Source organism: Drosophila willistoni, assembly GCF_018902025.1.
Source record: "Drosophila willistoni isolate 14030-0811.24 chromosome XR unlocalized genomic scaffold, UCI_dwil_1.1 Seg8, whole genome shotgun sequence".
In the NCBI taxonomy this organism is placed as follows: domain Eukaryota; kingdom Metazoa; phylum Arthropoda; class Insecta; order Diptera; family Drosophilidae; genus Drosophila; species Drosophila willistoni.
Window position 1 is genome coordinate 1,393,082 of NW_025814059.1, and position 23,031 is coordinate 1,416,112.

Genomic DNA, 23,031 nt, shown 5'->3' on the forward strand with positions numbered 1-23,031 from the left:
GCAAAAAAAAAAGAAAAAAGGGAAATCCCAAAGGGGGAGACTGGCCCTTAAATAAAAGTCACAAAGTTTATTTTTTCCTTTGGCCATAAACTAATTTCACAGAGTTTGTGCCTGACTCTGGCCCTGACTGCCTCTCTCACTCTGTCGCTTTAATTGAAACATTAACTTGCTTCCTATAACTTTTTTTTCTCTCTCCTTATTTTGTATGACATAAAAGATTTAAATTCATTTAGTTGGGGGACATGACATGAGCAACTCAAAAAGATCCAATCTACTGCTTACTCCTCCTACTCTAACTCCTACTCTGCGCGTTCCCCTCTCGTCATCAAGAACGTGTTTGTTGTCGGCAAAGGCCTCAAAGGAAGCCTTCAATTTATGCAAATCGCATGTAAATCTGTTGAGAGCAAAATGCGAAAAGGGAGTTTTAGAACAGCAGCAACAACAGCAAATGAAGGCTATGGGAAATACTCCCCCCCCACCCCGAACGACTAGTAGAGTGTGGAGTGGAATGGAGTTCAGAGTAAAGTGGAAGGAGAAAAGAGAGAGCGGGAATGTGTGAGAATGTCAGTGAAATGCCAATTTTTTAATGTCCGTTAAATGGCACATATACATACAGTTTGAGAGCCACTGAAAATCAGAACAATTCCCAATCAAGTTGGCGAGTGGCGAGGGGGAATTCAGATGATGGCAGCAAAGAAATGTAATAAAAGCCAAATGCTAAAGAGTATGTGAGTGTGAAAGAGAGAGACAGAGATAATAGGAGGATAGAAGAAGATGGCAAAATGGAGACGAAAGCGAGGACATATGTAAAGCGATAATGGGATGGCTATAAAAAATAATGAGGCACGGAAATAAAACGAAAAGAAAATGACAAAAATCAGGGCAAATAGCAGCTACTACATACATATATATGGGGAATATTCTCATCTTAAAATTGAGAATCGATACGTACAATTGAACCTGGTTAATGGTTGTGCATTCGAAATTAGTTAAAGCCAAAACTTAATCTGAAAGATGTAAACTTAAAAAAACTAAGGAAAATCTTTTCAAAATGCGATTAAAATAGAAATGAAAAGCAAAAGAAAAAGTATTATTGTGAATGGTTTCACATATTTTGCACGCTTTAAATTCTTGAAAGTAAATCTGAACATTTCATAGGCAGTTTTTCATTTAAAGGAGTTTTAAAGCTTGTCATGGCCATGTTCTCAGTTCAGTAAACCGCCTTCTATGCACGGTTCACTGCAGTTGAAGTGCAGTAGGTAACCAAAAAAAATTGGCAAAGGTTCGTTCTACCTTGCTTTTACCTTACCTCACCTCTGCTCACCTCAACGCATCGCAGCTCAGCTCAGTTCGGTTCAAACTGAGCTCTCAGCTGAGTTTGCAGTGCTCAGTGTTGCTTCTTCTATCCAATGCTTGCCCTGCCTGCTTCTTGTTCCCCCTTGCGTATTTCTGATGGCCTCAGGTGAAATGGTAAAGCGTTGACGACTTGGCTGGCTGAGGGTTGCTGCTGTTGCTGCTTTACCTGTTCTTGCACCCGTTCCCGTTCCCACCCCATAAGCTTGAATTGCTGCTGCTTACTTCTTTTGGCCTGCTAATGGAGTTGGCTGCTGCTTCGTTTGAGCTCAAAGTGCAGACACGTGCCAGGTTTTTGCCATTCCCAGCATACACATGGGTTAACAGTATTACAGTGAGGGCAAAAATATTGCATACATACATCTAGCCAGCCATCATCAAACCATTCAGACAGATATTCATACATATATCCATTCCAGGGATTTCTGTCGTCGCCTTTACCATATTTTTTTGTTTTCATTTTTTTTTTTCGGGGGTTCATTGGACTAACGGACGTTGGTGGCGAAACGCACCATGACGAATTTGCATGGCGTACAAGAAGAACGAAAGAGCGAACGAACCACCCAAAAACAGAATTCCAACCCACCCATACATCATTCAAAATATTGCACGGCAACGGGCAACGACAGCGACAACGGAGCAACCCTCTATGGGTTGCTATCACAAGCTGCCACACGTTGGCATTTGCAACATTCAACATTTTGTTGCTTATCAGCGGGAACCACTTTTGTTTTGGGGGTTGTTTAGCATATAAACTCTAGACGGGGGCAACAAGCAAGCCACCAAGCAACTTAGGTGGTCGATGGTCGATGGTCGGTCCTCGGTGGTCCTGTGGTGGTCGGTCAGAGAAGGCTCTGCAATCGATATGAGGCGACGGCCTGCCTTTGTGGTAGTCATACAATTGTTTGACCAAAAACCAAAAACAGGTAGAGATCCTCCACTAATCCCAGCATCCAATCCTCTTCAAATCCCTACAACAAACGCCGCTCATCTTCCTCTCCACCAACAACCTGCCGCCTGCCGCCTTCCTAAAGTTAAACACTTGATAAGAGAAGAATGAGAAGAGGGAGGAGAGGGAGAAAAAAACATTCGCTTCATTTCGTTTTTTTATTTTTTGTTTTTGTTTTTTTATGATTTATATAGAAAAACGAAACGAAAACGTTGTTGCTCCTGACAGCCCTTGATGTCGATGTTGAGGGTGTTCTTTCCTACTCAAATTGTCACAAAATATTTGTTTCACACTTTTCTCTTCTTTTGCCAAGAGAGGGACCATCTCTCACTCTTTTCCATTTGCATTTGCTTATTGCTTTTCCTGTTTTCTCTTCTAATTTTAAACCAATTAAAGTTGTCGAAACTTGCCACTGACGAGCTAATCCCGGGCCAAAAGGTTTCCACTTCTTTCATCTGCTCCTTCATCTTCGTCTTCATCATCATCATCATCATCGTCCTCTGCTTCTTTCTTTTGCAAATTTCTATTTATTTTCATTAAAGTTGTCGAAAGTTTTAAATTTCATTAAGCTAAAAAAGAAAAGAGAAAAAATACACACAAATTTGTTTTTCTTTATAAATTTTATTAAGTTAAATAGCAAACGAAAACGATAGAGAGAGAGAGAGAGAGAGAGAGAGAGCGGAAAAATAAAGGAAAATAAAAACAGGAAGCGGGTAGAAATTGAATTTCCAGGCTCAGGCTCTCATCAGATTGACATATAGATAAGGGTAGCAAGATTTCCTCCTGCTGCGGGGTAAGGGTTGGGGGGTGAAGGCAGTGATTTTTCTTCACCCAGTTTTCCCCCATTTAAGTTTCTGTAAAAATGTGAAAATCCATTTTAGTTATGTATGAAAAATTGTTTTCTATCAAAAGCAGATGTCTAAGATCAACAAAGAATGAATATAGTTATCTACCCTTGGTCACTTCTTACTCAGTTTTATGTTTTAGCACTTCATTTTAGTAAAAGCTGCAGCAGAAATAGTAAGAAAATATGGTCACTTTTTCCAAGTCAATGATGTTATAAGTTTTTTTTCGATTTCTCTTCTTCAATTTGACTTTTCAGGCTAAATATTATTAAAATTATTTAATTCACTATTCTTTCCATTCATTATAAAATTGTTGATTTCATTTTACACCTGACTATCGATAACTTTGCATGTTTCAATCAAAAGGGTATACAAAGTTCGTAGATGTAGATCCCATATTATTATGTCTCCTTATGGGTTCTGGTTGCTGGTTTGTGCTCATTTGTTGGTTTATCTTTCACCTTGTTGTTGTCTCAAATATATCCGATGCTATACTCCTACTTCACATCTGTCATATTCAATTACAAGAAAACGGTTTTCAATTTCGCATTTCATGTGTACTCGTCGTTAATTTTCCCTTCCATCTAAAATTCACGATGGTGAAGAGTGAGTTCAAATTCACTTTTCAACAATTTTACTTGAGTTGTGTTTGTGTGTGTGTTCACGCTAACTAAGGCATATTAAATTTAATATAATTTTGTTATTAGCACATTTGCACAACTCTCGCTGATCGTCATCATCATCATCATCATCATGATTATCAGCGTTCGTTTTGAATGCTCCATCACGTTCGTTGAGTTGAATGAAAATTGTCACGACAATTGTTGGAAATTTGCTCAAATCAAATTTACATCATTCTGTGGAAAAAAAAACAAAGGAAACGATAACAAACAAAAAGGCAAACAAATAACTTGAACTACTATACAACAACAAAGCAAATCGTTTGCTAAATCGTTAGCAGTTAATCAACAAAAGTAAAATCAAATTGATTATTCAATTTGCATTTATTCAGAAAGTGTGTTGATTGCTTGCTGACTGCTACTGTCACAGTTTGAGAGCCAACAAGGCATGCCAAACTGTATGTGTACATTTTCTAGATACTTCCTAGAAATCTCTACATTTTCATATTCTTATTGATATAAATGTATGTTTATTAAATATGCAATTCCCCACTAATATTAAAGGCTAGCTTTGCCCCCAAAAACTAGTTTAGTGTCAACATTGTATGCGTAATGAGGCACCTGGCAGATGGTGAACTAAACAAAGAGAGAGAGGAGCGAAAGTTAAAAAGGGATAGAAGACTTTTGTTATAAGAAGGCTCCAAGTCAGAAACATCTCAGTTAAAGGAGAGACCATAGCATACACTTTGAGAAAACCCTCAACTAAATGAATAGTTTCATTAGTTTTGTATAACAATCTCACCTAGGACAACAAATATAATGAATAACCAATCATCTTGAAGGAAAATAGGCAATATCCGCCAAACTGTTTGCATTAAGGCTTGGACCAAAATTTCTCCTAGTGTAGATCAGTTCCAGTTACCTCTGTGGCCTGCTGGTTGCTGCTGTCTCTTCTGCATATGTAATCAACATTAAACTGTATTTTGTAATCAACCCACAGACACACACACACACATGACACCCACACTCTTGTGTGTGAGAGTGTGTGTGCACACATTGAACAAGTTTGCCAGCTCAGCAGGCGGAAGTGAAAGCTAGCTGAAAAAATTGTCGTCATCAGGTGTTTGCAGGTGTTATCCTCTCGTCCTCTCTTGCTAGTGCTAGTGCTTTTGCCTGGATCCTTTCTTCTTTTCTTTTTGTTTTCTTCCTGCAGAGCTGCACAAAATTGCAACTCATGCAACTGCCTAAGAGCACCACACGGAAAGGAACGGCACGGCACGGCACTGGCTGGTCTGGGCTGAGCTCGGCTGGGCATTAGACGACCAACAACCGTAGGCAAACACATTATAAAATCTATACACGCTCTCTCTCTGTCTTTCTCTAAGCGCACTTTTAACCCATTAACGCCCACATATAGAGCTTAATGTTTAGCTGATGACGTGGCTGAAAGTTCTACCATCTCTCATGGATGCTTCTTCCTGTACAAGAAGAAATAGTGTCAACTTGCGTTTGCGGCATTTTAATGTAAACCCGCATCAAGCCTCGAGGTGCCATCTCGTTTCCTACCTCCTTACTACAACAACAAGAACTACTATTAACACCTCACTGACTGCTCCTGCCCCCTCATCCTAAGGGGGAATGATGAAGAAGAGAAAGGGTGCTTTTGCCTTGTCTATTGTTTCCTGCATTTCTTTTTTTTTTTTTGGTGTGTGTGTGTTAGTGTGTCCTGCTTTTTCTTGTTACACAAAACGTTTTATCGTCTGTGCATAATAAATTTTTGTTTCAGCTTTTGTTGCTTTTGCAAGCTTTTTTTTTTTTTGGTTTTTTTCATGCAATTTTTGTAGTTATGAAGTTATTTGACATGTGGCAGGCAGGCAAGCAGCAGCATCCTTAGTCCTTCTTTTCCAAGGAGTAGATTTTCCAAGACGCTGAACTCTTTATTTTCGCTGCTGCCATTCGCTTGCATTAGGCACACTTGACTTGGCTGTTGTTGTCCCCCATTTTTTTTTTTTTTTTTATCTAACCGGTAACTTGATGTCATTATGTAATCTTTATATAGATGATATATATATAAACACGATTTCACATAAATTGACAATATGCTGCTGCAACTCTCTCGCTTATGTAACAGCTGCCTTGTGGGATTTTGCCAGTGGCTGTCAAACTCAGCGCCGAAAAGCATGCTTCAGTTTTTTCTTCTTTTTTTTCTATCAAAACTTTGACCATGTTTTTAGTTGAGTTTATTTTATTTTTTCCCCTGCCATTCCAAACACAGATACACACGCACACACACAGACATGCACCCAAACACACTTGTCTTCTTTTGTAATTATTTTAAAAGCGCAACTTGTGCACGTAACGACATTTGCGGCAGTCAAAAAGGCAGCGATTGCCATTTTAAGTGAACATAAACAAAAGCGTTTGCTGCGCTTCTTACTGAGATGAGGCAGTAGAAGTATATTGTGGCAGAAGCAGTGTGGAAGGAGATGGGGAGACACCCAAAAAGTACAACCCCGCGTTGTGCGACGTGGTAAATATGCGTGACTGGGACTAGATAGCACATACAGTGGATAAAAAGTTCCCAAAAATGAACACAAAATGTGACTTTGTGAATATGCTAAAGAAAACTGCTTTATATTAGAGATTAGACTGAAACACTGTAAAAAATAGGATAAAGTTTTCCACATGGAACATGGGAACCAATATCTTCAAACCACATCCAACAATTTCTCTTTCTCATTGTTCCAGAAATGATTCGAGTTTGTCAATATAATCAAAAGCACTCAACTTAGCATATATTGCAGCTAATGTAATACCAAAAAAAAGTTAATTTAATTATATTTTTGTTTTCCCCATTGACAATTGCCCACTGTTTGTCTAGCCCTAAGCACTTTGCTGCAAATGAGTGCACTTTTCAGCCAAAAATACAACAAAAACAGAAGAGAGAAAGAAGACAACAACAAAAAAACAAACGGAAGAGTCTGTTCAGTTACAAAACTCCCATATCATATAAAAGCTGTATTCAAGAGCTAAGAGTGTCAGAGAGGAGGGTAATGGGAACATACACTTTTTGGGCAAAAATCTCATAAAGAACCACGCGCCTCGAAACTTTTTCGGCGACGTCTACCGTCTGGACCGAGTCAAGTGTTTCAAGCCCAAACCATGCCCAAACTAAACCAAACCAGAGCAAAGCAAACGAAATCAAGTCAAGCCAAGTCCTAGGTCCGTTTAGCCACCCACTTATCAAACTTCATATTTACCGACTCCAACTGGGGAACTGAATGTGGAAGGCTTTTGTGTGCAGTTTTCCATAGTGGGGAGGAATGGTAAAAAACTTCCGGCACCGCGGGCCATTAGCTAAGACCCTAGAGGCCACTTCAAGGCATACAGAAGTCAGCGACTTGTTAATGATAATGAGAGAGAGAGCGAAAATGTTGATTATCTTAGGGAGATGCCAAGATGTGAATGTAGATGTAGATGATGATAATGATGATTATTATGCAAAAGAGGAGAGCAAAGCAAATTAAATGCTGCAAAAATGTTTGCCAACACTTCAAAATTGAGACAGAGAGCGACAGGGAAAGAACAATACAATACACATAAATAGACAGAGAGAGAGAGAGAAAGAGTAAAAGGGAGAGAAAGTGAGAATCCTTTAACACAACTATTCAAGTTTGTTGTTTGCTCATCTTGCCTCGAGTGGCATCTTTAAGTTGCCTTTTGTGCATAAATCAGGCGTTAAAACCCAAAAAGTAGTTGTCTCAAGTACTGCAACTACTATGACTACTAAGAACTACGAGGGTAATTCAATAAGAAAGTAGACCATTATATATAGATGGGCAATGCCAAGGACTTGGATTAGATAATCCTTTCAATTCGACTTCAACTAATTGAACAACCCTCGTGATGGCACAAAATGTAGTAGCAGATTGTCAGTGAAAATTTTGAAAATTCACTTGAGCTCAATTAGTTTGTCGTTTTACGACTCACTTGCCCCCCTTTTCTCACTCCACTCTTTGCCATGCCCAATGCAACTTCAACTCCTTTTTGCAAACTTTGCAGTATTCACTTTTGTTGTTTTTGCTTGCTTAAAATAAATTTTCCATTTTGCATTTGCCATTTCGGTAATGTCTTGTAAATGTCAACTCAGTTGAATGAGTTTGCTCTGCAAAGTCAACAACCATTTAGCTATATACTACCTCCCTTTATTTGTGTCTCCTCACCTCCGTCACCACCTCCCTTTCCTCTGTCCCATCACCCTGTCTCATTACCCAAAAGATTGTTAATTATTTTTTAAATCATTTAGAATTGAAATTTAGGATTTTTGAATTTCGTTGATGATTGCACTTGAAAGTAATTTCAATGATTTTCCATAACATTTCACTCGCAATTATATAAATTGTTTTTTGGCCTCTTACAAAAAGAGTTTTCTTTTTGCTGTACCCACACAATGTTAAATCGAAAAAAAAGTGAAAGAAAATGTACAAGAAAATCTCATTTGCAATTTATATTTTGTCGAGCAAATTTTATTATGATTGTTGTCAAGTTGAGCAATTTCGTATTTATGAGTTTTAAATTAAATGCAATCTCGGTGCTTTTCTTTTTGCCAGCTTCTTAAATATTTATTGATTTTTGCCAAAAGGCTTCTGGGTTTTTCCTTTCACTTCTCTTATTTGCTTGGTTTCGTTTTGTTGCTCTTATGGAAAAGGATAAGTTTTTGTCGGTTGGCGAAAAACGTTTTAGTGGCTGTTTAGGCTGTAGTCCCACACCTTGCCCCTTGCCCACCCTCCACACCTACCGACCAAACAAAAAAGTTGTCCTTTATTGAACTTCAACAATTTTTGGCCATGTCCTGGCGCAATGTTGGCCTTAAATATTTTATATACCATTCGATATCCTTTTTAGCCAGCTACGTTGGAAATTTTTGGCCAAAAAGAAAAGTGTGAAAGTGTGAAAATCGCTTGCGGAAAGTAAGAAGATTAAATGCCCTAACCAAAATATTTGCATATTATCAAATTTTCTGCATAAATTTCGGCACACAAAATTAGATTTACTCTTATAAAATGTTTAAGCTCAGAAATATTCAAGATTCAAGGTGAATTTTAGGCAAATACTAAGTACTAAGTAAGATAGTTTAGTCCTTTTTTTTGGTTAACTTCAAAGAATATTGCAGTTGCAGACAACTAACTATTATCTTAGTTTTTAGATAGAACGATGCTCACGAACTTTTCTTGGTTGGGTCTTCATAAAATATTTAGCGAACCCGTTTATTTGATCATAGAGCATCAAATCGAAAAGATACATTTGCGCCTTTTCGTTGTCAATTCACTTCAATTCCTTTAACCCCCAGCTAACCTTAGCCTGTCTGTCAGGGCCGTCTGTGCCTGCTCCTGTCCCGGACCTCCTGTCTATCTACAATATACATATGCCCGCCAGGCCTGTCTGATTGTCTGGCTTTCTACTTGATGCTCTCCCCCGTTATCCTCGAGGAGAAGTGTCAACTTGTTTGGCCAAGATTTACAGCTGTCAAATGTCTGGGTTGGTCTGAATCTGAATCTAAGAGTTGTCGCGTTGATTTCCTTTTTTCTCACCTTGCTTCTGTATTGCTTTGGTGTTTTTTTCTCCAGCTCCTTGAGGTTGATAACTGAATTTGTGAGGAGAGCTCAACTGTACTTGACAAAAGCATAAATCGGCTTCGACTTGCACTGATTTATATTTACTTTGATGTGGCATAGGGAACATGGAAAGCAAAATCATAGAATACCTTGCGGCTTTGGCACTTGGCAACAGTTTGTTTTTTTGTGTTTTTTTTTTTGTTTCTTTATGAACTTAAAGATTGCGCCTCGCTGTCTGTGTCTTTCAATTTTTGTCACCTTGAAGAAACCACTTAACCACCACCCAGCCAACCATTCACCAAACCCACTCACCCACAAACAAGGCACATGAAAAAAGAAAATACATAAACGAAAATGTAGACAACTGTGTACCTTGCTCTGCTCTTAGATCCTTTTAGAGTCATTTAAGTTAATTGTGTGTATGTGTGTGTGTGTCTGTGTGCGTGTTTGTGAGTGTGTGCGTCTGTGTGAGTGAAGAAATTGTGTGGAAATCAAGGTGACAATTTCGAGGCAAAACACTAAACCGCACCGCACCGTTGACTGGTTTTTGTGGCAGAAATTCTTGTGGCCTTCTTTTCATGACTAGCTAAAAAAACTATGGCCCAAACAGTTGTCTCAAAAAGATTTTTTGGTATCCATAACTCTAACTCTTCTTTCAAAATATTGAGCCTAAAAACTTGGCCTTTCAGACTCTACTCTACAAGTAGAAATATTGATGGAGTTGTAACTTGGACAACGACTTAATTTGTCGTTGAAAAGCTTGTTCATTAAAGCCATGGTTTACTAATTTGAATAGAATTGAATTCGCAAGGGTATAGCAACTTCGTTATTACCGGAAATTAACTTGGGGCTCTCTCAATTTTGTTTTTTTAATAACTTAAATCCTGGTCGCTTAAATAAATTACCACATGATGGCGCTCCTGTGATATCGCTGTTTCTATTGAGTGAGGAGCGCGAGATGATGAGTAAGCCCAAAGCAAAATTATTTTTAATTAATAATAAGTTTTAAGTGCGTTTGGCAACACAACGACAGACACACACACACACCTTGATTTCAAGCAAACGCAATCTTTTCCTCCCTCCATCCCACTATGTTATTTTATATTTCTTCTTTTGCCTATGAACTTTGTGTAATTCAATGCGTTTTTGTAGTTGTTGTTTTTGTTGTGGCTCCTGCTTCAGCTACAGCTCCATTTTCTGTTGGCGGCAATGGCAACGGCAACGGCAACATCAACATCAGCAGCGTCTATTAATTAAATTAAAAAGTTCACAGCCATCGTTGTCGTCATCGTTGTCAACGAGCGGGTGGCAAAACGGGATGACTCTGACTTCTATGGTCGCGTTATCGTTGTCACCGTTGTCTCTGGCAAAGTCTAGAGATGACTCCTCCCCTCACTATAACTACTACTACTAATACTTTTACTAAAACAGTTGAGAGAACTATGCAAAAGCATGAAAATTATCATGCGAAATGCTTTTGCTAAGAATAAAACTTTGACGTTTTCTATACAGTTGGACAGCCATTGTAACTTATTATTCCATGTAAAAGAGAGAAAAAAGAACACAAGAATTCAAGAAGTTTTTATATTGATGGTTTTAATGAGATTGTAATTAAGCAAAAGTTTTCTTAAAGTTCAACTCAACAGTTTCAAAAGTGCAGACACAATAAATCATCATACGCAGTGGAATGCTCATAAATTGTAAAAGACAAAAAAAACCCACATCATGACCTTTTCAACTGGATTGTGTGCCAATAAATTGATAAAAAAAAAAAAACTGATCGTAAAAGATGTGACCTTATCACTGATACCCTAACAGATAAGGTAGCTAAAAATAAACTATTAAAGAAAAGCAAAAAAAAAATAGAAAAATGATGTAGCTAACAAACAAACACAAAAACAGGAAAAAGATAAATTTCCTTTCAGACAAATATTCCTAATTCTTGATCTAAGTTTTTAGACAGAAGATCTAATGGGACAAGTAATCCAAGAATATAATAAAAAACTTATTTAACAAAAGATTTAAAAGTAAAGTAAAGAAAAATATAAACTATATTATAATAAATAAAGCCTATTGCAACATATAAAATTCATTTAAGTAAATGATATTAAACGATATTAATTAATCATTTCAATAAATTACTGATCACAGTCACTCTAAAAACATTGTTATACGCTTTTAAAGCAACTAAAGTTTGAGAGTCACTCAACATTTGTTTTATGTTCATCCTTTGAACAAATATGCAAATGATTTAAACAATTAAGCAGCATCATTGGGTGGCCTGTCTGGCCAACTGATTCAATTGAATGGCAGACATGTCCATAGCACCCCTTGCCACCAAAAACCCTTGGTCCTATTAAAACTAGTTAAACAGTTCATTGCTCGTTTACTTGTTGTAACAACTTCTCCATCAGCCCGGTTCATTCTTTTCAGTTTTTTTTCCCCCCGTTTTTTTGTTTTGTTTTTATATTCTCTGGTTCTTTGTTGTATTGCACATTTCTCTCAACAATTATGCATATTTACAAAAGTTAATTGCCGACGCGCAACAACATTGTTGAACAACATCAGAGGCAACATGATGGTGGGCACGCCCACCGCGAGCCATACTGGGCGGTCTGGCAATTAACAACATTATTGACTCTCGGCCATGCTCTTATTTGAATCAGTGGACACTGGACACATGGTTGATAGTCCGAGAAGAAGAAGCAATAGCAGCAGGACAAAGGCAACGCCAATGGCATTGGCAGTGGCAGAGGCAGCGGCAGCGGCAGGCGGCAATGGCACTTTGAAATGCTAATGAAATTGGCTTTTAAAGTGCAGAAATGAACACAAATTTTTCCATTCTTTTTTGCAGCTACTGCTGATGGTGCTCAGCTCAACAATGTTCACTCGCTCTCTGGCATGACTTCCCATTCAGCTGTATGTGTGTGTGTGTGTTTTTTTTTATTCTTTGACTTAATTGATAAATTGATTAAATTGCGAAAAAGCCTTAATTGCAAGTCAGTCTTGCAGACCAAGCAACCGCTGACACATTCGCCTGTTTGAAATTCAACATTTCATTTGGATTTGTCCTGTCTTGTCCTATACCCTCGCTCGCTCACTCTTTCACTTGAAGTCTTTTGCGCTTTTGGCCAAATTGCATTTGCTTTTGTTCGTTAGTTAATGCGATGTATTTTGTCAGCATTTGGTGGTATTGTCGCATCATCAGTTTTTCGGTTTTTCACCCAACAACAATTGAATTTGCCCTGGTCTTGGTCATGGTCTACTTTGGCTTGGCTTGGTTTGGTTTGGTCTGGACCAGAGCCTAAGCCAAAAATCAACTCAATTCTAAACAACAACTGATCAAATTTGCTGATTTACTCTATTGTTGATGCCAAATTGAGAGATGGTTGCCGTAAAAGTTGAAGAGGTGAAAATGAAAGACATGAATTTAATTGAAGTGTCATCCTGTAGGCAATACCAGATAAATCAACTAGTTGACCACCACACAAGACAAACCGAACATACCAGAACAAAGTTTTTCTGTTCATTTCTCCATGTCTGGAAGTAAAAATAGCAAAATAAAAACTTGACTCGTAAAATCTTCATTTGATTGCCGTTGTATCATAATCATCAAATCGCACATCCTTTGCCAAGTTATCCGTTTTATCTATGAAAATCCTTTGCCAGCTCAACACTTTCCCACTCGGTGTTCGATGTTCAGTTATCGGTTAACTAGCGTGTTAAGAAGACCTTTTCAAGGCTTAACCGGAACCAAATTTTCATGTGCGCCCAAAGCGCATTAAACTGTCGACTGGTAAAGTTTGGGATTGACCACTTCCCCCTTCTAACAATCGTCTCTTTGCTGTAGAGAAATTTATAGCATTTGTTCAATGGTTGTTGGTTTTTATTCTCTCTCTCTCTCTCTCTCTAGTTTTTTCTTGTGGCTTTGCTTTGATTTAATTTTGCTTTTACTCCATGTTTTTTTCATGGCACCACATGCTTCTCCCTTTTGCCACACCTCTCTCTCTCTCTCTATCTTATTCTTTGGCAATTTGTGAGCTTTGTTCTGGTCTTCTCTTCTAGATCCTGTTTTTCACTTGTCTCCTTGTCACTCATACGTCAGCAAAATTTGTTGTTTGTGTGTTTTTGTGTTGAATAAATCACTCGTTGAGAGCGAGTTTTTGAATGTGTGTACATTTTTTTTAAATTGAACTTTTTCCCCAACACAACTTTAATATCAGAGAGTTTTCCAAGGACGATTTTCAATCAGGAAATAGCCGCATAACAGCAGCTTCAGCAGCATCACTTTGCACATTTTATGTAATCTTTCCTCTACTTTTTTTGTCGGTCTAGTTTTGTGTGTGGTTTGTTGCATAATACATATGTATATAATGCAGAGTAATGACATTAGTCGCATCCCTTCGTTCCAACAGGAGAAGTAAGGATACATACATACACACATGTATATCTAAATATGTATATGTAGTTCATATGGAACATATTTTATTGATTACATTTTAGGGCAGCAGCAGCAGCAACATTAGAAATTGAAGTTTCATCTTTGTGGTCTGGCCTCTCTTTTTTTGCTGCGTGTTTTTGCACAAGTTTATGGGATTCCTTTTGCTCGTTTTTCGGTTTTTCGGTCAACCCCAAAAATCAAATAGTAGTAACTCTACTCATACACAGTCACACACCCACACACACACACACACACACCCACACTCACATGAGACATGACTTATATAAGCAAATAAATTGCTTATTTGTAGCGACAATTTGCGGTAATTTTGTGATTTGTGTTAGCGGTGGCGTTCGCTCTGGCTCTGGCTTTGGCGTTGACGTTAACATTGCCAATGGTGGTGAGTGACATCATCCATTCATATAAAACATTATGCAGAAATGGGGAGTGTCGGCCCCCCAAAAAAGAGTCCAACTGAACTGAACTGGACTTGGGGTAATATATGTCCTAGACGATTAATTAAACATATTTGCTACCCTGATGGTATCCTTATGTCTAACCATAATTCATGTTGATGGACTGCACGGAAATAACGATGGCCACAAATGGGCGTCGCACAAGCAAATCAAAGAAAATAGCTATGTCATTTCGAATATATCGAATCGTTCTATTTCTTCTAGAATCAGTTGGAATTAGAATTAAAAGTAGTTTTTATAGGGACATATTTGAGTCAAGAGAACACAAATATATAAATTTCTTAGTTCGATGCTTACTTTAATTCCAAGATTAAGAATTTTTCTTTCTGCCTCCTCGAAAAGCTTAACTTAAGACTTAAGCAAGCAATTGAAATGAGAAATTCATTGAATACTTTGAAAATATTTGGCTTATTTTATTGGGATTTCCTTGGTAGCAGCATGAGTGAGTGTGTTTTCTTTCTTGTGCTTCAATTTGCTCAAGTGTAATCTATATATATTTTTTGTTGGTCTTGGTTTGTGCTGCTGTTACTTGCCTGCTTTTGCCTCTACTCTGGCTGATTACAATTTATTGACTGACTTTTTTGCCCCTTTCTGAATCTCTGAAAGAGCACACACACAGAGAAATCCGTTTTTTTCTTTTAGTCCTCGTTGCCCCTTTGGAATGCAAAACTTCTCGACGCCCACTTGTATGCATATCGTTAGCAAATTGCAGGCTCTAACCAAAAACACAGAGCGAGCGAGTGGAGGCAAACAACAAGCAGAACGACCAAGCGGAAAAAAATAGGGTGGACGGCTTCTACAAGGATGTGTTTTCGTCCTGTGTAAGCTAATACCCAACCAATTTCCGTTTGACTCGTTTCGTTTCGCGTTTTCCCTTTTTGCTGCCGCTCTTTTTAAAAGGCAGGTAACTCTTTTTTCTTTTTCTTTCTTTCTTTTTAGCAAAGCGCTGCCTTTTGTATTTCCGTTTTGGAAATTAGAAGCCACCAGCAGTGCTGATGCCGTCCCATATAAATTTGTTTAAAAGCTTAGGCCCAGCCGGGTTAGTTAACCCGGTTAGAGCTCGGTTTAGTCCGCTCTCATTTGCATATTCCACACATTCAAAATATCGTCGATGTTTACTTTGTTACTTCCACTGCCACTTGCCGCTCCTTTTTGCCTTTTCATTTTATTAGCTGTTATGTTTGTTGTCCTTGTTGTTGCTATCCCTTGTTTTTTATTTTTTGGGGGACACATTTAAGCCTTTTAAAGGGATCAACAATTTGGTTTTTCCAAATAATTTCAAATATTTGTCAAATTTTGTTTGTAAAACGAAAACATTTGTATTCAAAGCCTTGACCAAAGACCATCAATTGACTTGACTATACAAAACGAAAAATGAGAAAACCCAAAACCAAAATTTTCAACCGCAATTCTGAGGTTAGACAGTCAAACCACACAAAACTTTGGTGCTGGTGTTGATTGCCTTCAGCTTTCTTGTGAGTGTGTGTGTGTAAAGTTTCTCCTAGGAACCTTATATGCAAATTGTATTTGATATTTTATATTTGTTTCATGGCGAGGGGGACAGAGAGGTGTTATGGTATCCGAAGAATTTTCAATGAAACTAATTTGTTTTTCGTTTTGTTTCATTTGTTGCAGCTATTTCCCGCGAAGATGGCGAAGACTCTACGCATCATCATCACCATCATCATCATCGTGGCGGCCATGGCGGGCATCATAATCATGGTAATAAAGTTCCCTATAATGGTTACAATTCGGAAGAGTATTTGGATCGGTTGGAACCGAATGGCAATATACCCGCTGATAAAACAAATTGCAGATATGGCGGTAAGTCAACAAAAAAAAACGTGCTAAAATAATAACTAAAATACTAACCATTGTATGTATGTGTGCCTAGAGGCGAAACCTCCCATTCTCGTAGCATACTTTTTTGGGCAACTTAGAAATGGCGTATATCGAAGGACCAGCAATTTCCATAGCATACTTATTTGGGCAATTTTTGTGGGGCAGACGAAATATTTCTTTCAATTTGTGTGTTCTATTTAATTTTCTGCTCACTTTAAGCTCCACTTGAACACATTCATAAAGATTTGCGTAATTTATCGCTCGCTTTTGCCATAATCTCTCATTTAAGCTGCTGGCGAATTTCTCCCCAGCCATTTGCTCACAACCCACAAAAAAAAAAGAAAAAAAACTAATTTAACGATATGTTTGTTTCTCTATCTATGCTCTGCCTTCTCCCTTTCTCTGACCCCCACTCTCTGACTGGCAAAATAATTTATGCCTCCATCTTTGAGAGCCGCGTGTCTAATTATGGAATGAGATGATAATTCTTCTTCATCTGCTAGGCCCCAACTGTCTGTCTCCATCTCTTTCTCGCTCTGTCTTGGCCTGTCTCGACTACTTCCCCCCCATATCAGCTCCATCTCACTTATCCACTATAACAACGAAATTCCCTTTGGTATTTTTGTATAGTTTCAACAATATTGTTGTTTTAGCTTTAATACCCTAAGTTCCTAAGCTGCGGGGAATGTGATAGATTCAGAAAACTACAATCAACTAAACTGTATAGATTAGAAAACACTATAATTTAAATAAATTGATGTTAGAGTGTATGAAATTCGTTGATGCTAAAGTTTTGCTTATCTTCCATTCATTTCTTTTGCATCTTTTACTGTCTTTTGTCTTTGTTTTTGTTCTGTTCTATTTGCTGTTGCGGCAATTTATCAAATTTTTGTCTCATTTAGCAAACGTAAACATTTTTGCTTGCTGCTTATCTGCAACATTTTCATATAATAGAGGAAATCTCTTTGATAATATTACCATTTAAACGCCTCACCCACTGCCAACCACCGTGACCCACACTCCTTACAATTCCACACTTCTAAAATCCTTAAGAATTTCAAATGCGTTTTTTTGTCTTCTCATCATTTCTGCTCCTACTACAACTTTCTGCTTGAGCTTCTCTGTTTCTGTTTCTGCGTCGGATTCTGCTTCTGCTTCTTGTGTTTTGTCATAATTGTAAATTGCAATTTTATGCAAACAATAAGCGAGAGAAGGATGATACTAAAGTGTGTGTTTGGATGGATGTAGGTGGGTGAAATGGAGCAGCAGACTCGTTGACATTGCCGATAAGATGGAGAGAAGATGTAATGGCATCATCTCGCATTGTTGTCGCTGTACTTGATTCTGGTAGCTGTTGCTCTTGCTCCCTTTTTGCTCTTAGCTTGTTCGTTATTGTCCTTGGCAAAAAGCGGGGCACTCAACTGGTTCGTCCACCCGCCAAACCTGCCCGTCGTCTGCCTTGTCTCTAGGCATTTTGGTATCGCCCCATAAAGCAACGGAAATGAAAATATTAACAAGCAAATGCACAATAACAACAAGTACAACAGCAGCAACAACAACAATGCAAAAGGGGAATTATTCATAACCAAATGGAATTCTACCATGCTCCATATATCTTTGCCGGGTTTTAAGCCATCCATTGCCATTGCCATTGTCTCTGCTCTTAACCACTTGCACTTCTAGAGTGGTGGGCCATATCCTTCTCACCCCTCCTATCCCCTTGCCTTCCCTTCCTTTCCTTTCCTTTACCCTGTTATGTCTCTTGGCACGTGAGTTTTAGTGCATTCTACAGCCTTTTGGCTCCTTCCTTCCTTCATGTGTCCCTTGCCTACATTTTAGTATGCAATATACACACTCTAGATGCCATCTTTACTTACGAGGGTCGCTAATTGTGTTTATTGAAATGAAAAGTTCATTCAAACATGCAAATATATGTATGTATTTGGATATTCTATTCAACGTATTAAAGATTCTTATAAAACAATTTCTAGAGCATAGCAATTGGCCATGAAGCTTATCTTTATTGATTTAACGCATTGATTTAAACATTATTTATTGGTCGTTGAGTAAAAGTTTATTCTAAAGTTTTGCTCTAAAAGTGCTTTACAAATTTTTATTTTCTCTTTTTTTGTTTTATATCTTGATATAGTATATATTTTATTGATTGTTTCTTTAATTTCTTTATCTCTCGCTGGACATCGCTTCGTTGGGTGTGTGTGTGTGTGTGTGTGTTCGTATGTGTGTCATCATCAATAAAAGTTAGGCAAAGGCAAACCGAAATGGTTAGTTTTCCGGCTATCATAAAGTTGTTATATAACGCACAATAAATAACAAACACTTTGAAAGCACATTCCAATGTGCCGTCAGACATGATCTGTTGCCTGCTTCAAGCGCCAGTCGAAACCCCCAATCCCCCACACTCTATCCTCTGTCTCACGTTTTCCTCTCTCTTTCTCTCTTGTTGCTGTTGTTAGCTGCTGGTGCTGCTGCCTCCTCCACAAAAAGCAATTTCAGTTTTTCATGCGCGGCGTTACCATTTTTGTTGCTGTTGTTGTTGTTGTTTCGATTCTGATTACATGATTTATAAGTTATCTTCAACTCAACGGGCAACAACAATACAAGAACAAGAGGAACACTGTATTCGCCATTAGATGTGGATACGCGCAATTTATTATTGTTCATACGTTTTTATAACAAAAAATAATAAAATATACATACACACGACAATAGCAACAAAAAAAAAAAATTAATAATAATACTCGCCAAGAGCAAATTATGCAAAAATGCAAAAATAAGAGAAAATTTGGTCTTGCCTCAGCTTTAATACCCTTTCCTACTCAATGGCTTTAAATGTTCAGAATGAGGCCTTGTTTCTTCCCATAAATTTGCATTCCATTCATTAACTATGTTAATGGTTAAAACCTATCCTATAACCGATTACAATTGGCAAAATTTCAATTGCCAATTTCTGCTAAAAATATAAATAAACTCTCTTGCAATAGAGTATTAAAAATCACATCATATTTGGCCGGAAAGAAATAAATATGCCCATAAAACATTTCGCATGGGCTCCTCAGCAATTGATTGTAAATCATATTTAACAATTAGGCGTGACACATAAAAAAAAGTAAAGCGAAAACGAAAACGAAAATATGCAGAAACTGAAAAACGAATAAACGAAAATTTAATTTTCACAGGAAAGTGGGAAAATTATGATAAAGTGTGTGAAAATTCGCGTGATGGTGAGAATCATTTTGATAGGCTTATTTTCATGCCTCATTTGAAGAAGATCAAGAACTAAGCCAGCTGCTTTCGTGTCTTTCGTCTTTTATTTTTATTTTTTTTTCTACCGTGTGCCACCCCTCCACCACCATCTACCTGTAAGTCCTTTTTTATGTAGTGTTCCTTGTGTGGGGAGGGTTTTCGTTCGTTATTTTTGATACTCTCTACTCTTAGACTATTAGTTGGGTATATATGCATAAGATGTTTTTGATTGGCTATAATTAGAGATATATACTTAAAGATGCCAATGCTTATTTCAAATTAAACGCAAAGGCATTTTCTAGTACTTACTACAAAGGGTATCTGTTAGGTCGTTATGGCCATCAAGTTTTCTATTTTAATACGTTTTAACCTGCAAATAAATCCTTTTAACGCTTTATTTGGCTTGGCTTTTGACGCCACGTCTTCTTATGTGGGGCTTTTGTTTTGCACCACCCAAGAATTGAGGAAAAAGGAGAAATATTTTTCGCGTTGGTGTTTATGCCCTTTTTTTGTGCCTTTTCTCCTCTTCCTATCCAGAAGTCCGTCTGCCGACAGATTGTCTATTGTTTTTCTTATGCCCTTTTTGCCTCGACTATGTGTCTCTGTGTCTGTGATTTAAATTTATTGGCAAAATACTTAGTGATTTTTTTGTTGTTGTTTTTATATATTTTTTGGGTCGAAGGGTGAGTTGTTATACCTCTAACCCCCCAAAAAAAAAACACCTTACCCTTAACCGTGACACCATTCCAATTGACAATTTATTTTTTTTTTCTGCCGCTTTACGAACCTTCGCGTTGTCTATTAAGCTCCGGGTTTTTCATTCCTTCTCCACGCTTTTCGGGCACTTGCGGTTCATTTTAAAATGCTACGTGGCAACCCACAATGTCTCCAACCCGTCGCTTCCCCCACAAAACATTTGGTACCCAACTACCTACCAAAGTTGACAGCATTCATGACGCCTTGCGGTTAGACAACAGCAGCAGCAGCAGTAGCAGCTTTTCTTGTGGCTTCTATCAACCCTTTCCTAAATTTCTTTCCTACCCTTGTCTACCTCTCTCTCTCTCTCCCCCCTCTCGCTCGCTCTATAAGACAGACAACCCTAACTCCAGTTAAATTCGCGTTGCAGTTTATTAACGAAGCATAAAAACATGTCGCCATTGCGTTGACTTGTTTTTTCCGCAGGATTTCAAAATTTCCTTTTTCGCGCGAGCGTTTTTCTTTTTTTGTTTTTTAATGATGTTTTTTACATTTCTTTTTGGTTTTTTGGTTGGTTTTCTTTCTGTTGTTTGTTTGATGTCATCTTCTGGCGTGAGACATTTTTTTGCTTGGTTTGGCTAATGAAGCGACTTATGCAATGACATGGAAAATTTGCGGTTCGTTTTGTTTTTTTTTTGGTTTTTTTTGTCCTGCTTTCTCTTTGTTTTTTCTTTTCTTTTACTGTTGGTTTTACTGTGGTTTTTACTTTATCCTTTTTTTCCGAATTTTCTTTGGTTTTTTGTGGGGGATTCATTATTTTTTGGGGTTGCCTTTACGGTTGCTGCACAGCATTTGCATAAAGATTTTTGAGAGAGGAGCAAAAGGTTGCTTCCATAGGATTTGATAAATGAAAACTTTTTGCTAATTGGCCTGGAAAAATGAACGAACGAGGTTGATCAAATGACACATAGAAGAAGAAGAAGGAGAACCAAGTAAATGAAGGTCTTCTGAAAAGTCTAAGAAATCACCTAGATTGAGCGATCTACGGACAGATTGCACTAAATACATGTATTTCAGTTTCTGTTTTCTTTCAAAAATATATATTAAATGCAATAAATTCAACTTTAGATATCAATTTGTCTCGGATACTTATTGAAAGGACACACAGACCCTCTTCAATGGTATTTTCAAAATGTTTCCATGTCGTTTACATATGATTAGATTATATGGTCCTAACAACTTGTCATTCCTTCAAGCACTCCCTCAAAGTTAGACAACAAATTGCCGCAAGTTCTATCAAAAATTCTCTTGCTTGACCATAAATGGGATCATAAAAATGCAGAAGCTATTGTCCTCTTCTCTCCCCTCCCCACTCACACACATTCTGAGTAACTAATGTAATCAAATTTCTTTGTCAAACTTTGTCTGCACAACTAAGTAAAGTGAAAGCTCTATAATAATCCCAAATGTACCAACCCACATTTTTCTTTAAAAAAAAAAAAAGGAAACCCCCGACCAAACAGCAACAACAACAAAAACAACTTCCTTGGCCAATTTTCACCATTGTACTGAAAACCAAAAAAAAAAATTGAAATAAAAAACTGTCAGTAAGTGACAGAAATTGGAGTAAAGACATTGGAATACCCATCAGAGATTCCACAATAGGATTTTAAATCATTATTTCTGATTAAAACTGAGAAAGTGGAGTTTTGTCGACAGTCGACTGTATCACATACAATCCTGGCAATCCGTCTTCTTTAGAGCTTTAAAACTTGACCATAATGGGATGTTGATTAAGATTACCACAAAACCTCACATACCCAAAGAATTTTCGAAACGCATGTCCCAGGGTGTCCTTATAACAGGAGAAAGCTAGAAGAAAGGGGGAAAAAAATTGTCCAGAAAATATCTTTTGACAATTCACCGCTTTATGCATACTAAGCTCATTATGAGAAAAAGTCCTGGACTGAAAAGACGAACAACTCGTTGTCATTTTGCCTTTGCCTTCCCTCTTCTTGCCATTCATTTCTTTCTTTCTTTTCCATTACCAATCTTTTTTTGCCTTGTGTTAACCAAAGGGGCGTGGCGTGGGTTTTAGCGCGACGACAACGACGACGACGGGTCTAGAGAAAACTTTTTAATAGTGCCCGTAATATTTTCCCTTTTTTTTCCTTGGTGTTCTTCTTTGATGAGAATTTTTATTTTATTGCAACCGGCTAGTGCCTGGGCTTCAACAATGCCCTGTGGGTCAACAGTCACGCCCATCCGTCCTCGTCCTAGTCCCGCTCACAAGACAAAATATTAAAATTCACGCTTGTCATTATACATTTTTGTGTGGACATTCAAAGAGAAATGCTAATAAAAATAGAACTTTAAGTGCCTTAAAGGTTCTCATTTTTTTTTCTTTTAGGGTTCTTAGTGAAATGCAATCAACGCTCGCGCGGTCGTTTGTTTTGAGTGACAAGTGAAGTATATTATCCATAACGTCATCGAGAGCCCTCAGGTCAGGGCCGGTCGGGTCAGGCTCAGCGTTACTTCTATTCACAGTTTCTGTTTTTCTCTTGTTGCCTGAGAGCGGAATTAGGATTCATAATATGACGACGAAAGTGAAGAGGACGGGGCGGTTGATTGTAACTAAAGGTTGCCCTGCCTGTCGACTGATATCCTTGTAACGCATTAAGCACACACACACACCAGAAGATGGTGTGGGTTTTGGTTTAGGGGGCTTGGTAAGGGAGTGCGGATGATAACGCATACACACACTTATAGATATTACATACGTGTGCGTAAATTATAAGCAGCTCGAAACTGCGGTTGTCTACACAAATTTGTGTATCGGTCTATGGGGAGACAAGCCAAGTCCTCCGCCTGCAAGGCTGCCATCCTGCCATCCTGCCTGCCCATCCAGATAACGTTCGTTATGTGTTGAC

The 23,031-nt window shown here is 38.0% G+C and overlaps 1 protein-coding gene across 4 annotated transcripts in view; it reads left to right on the plus strand.

The window, feature by feature from the left end:
• Positions 1–23,031, plus strand: part of LOC6645883 (cyclin-dependent kinase 14) — an 81,262-nt gene that overhangs the window by 29,211 nt on the left and 29,020 nt on the right. For all 4 annotated transcript variants that reach the window (XM_002068489.4, XM_023177645.2, XM_023177643.2 and 1 more), the window contains exon 3: positions 15,935–16,123. In XM_002068489.4, the coding sequence (XP_002068525.2) occupies positions 15,935–16,123 (189 nt within the window). The remainder of the gene's footprint in view (positions 1–15,934; positions 16,124–23,031) is intronic.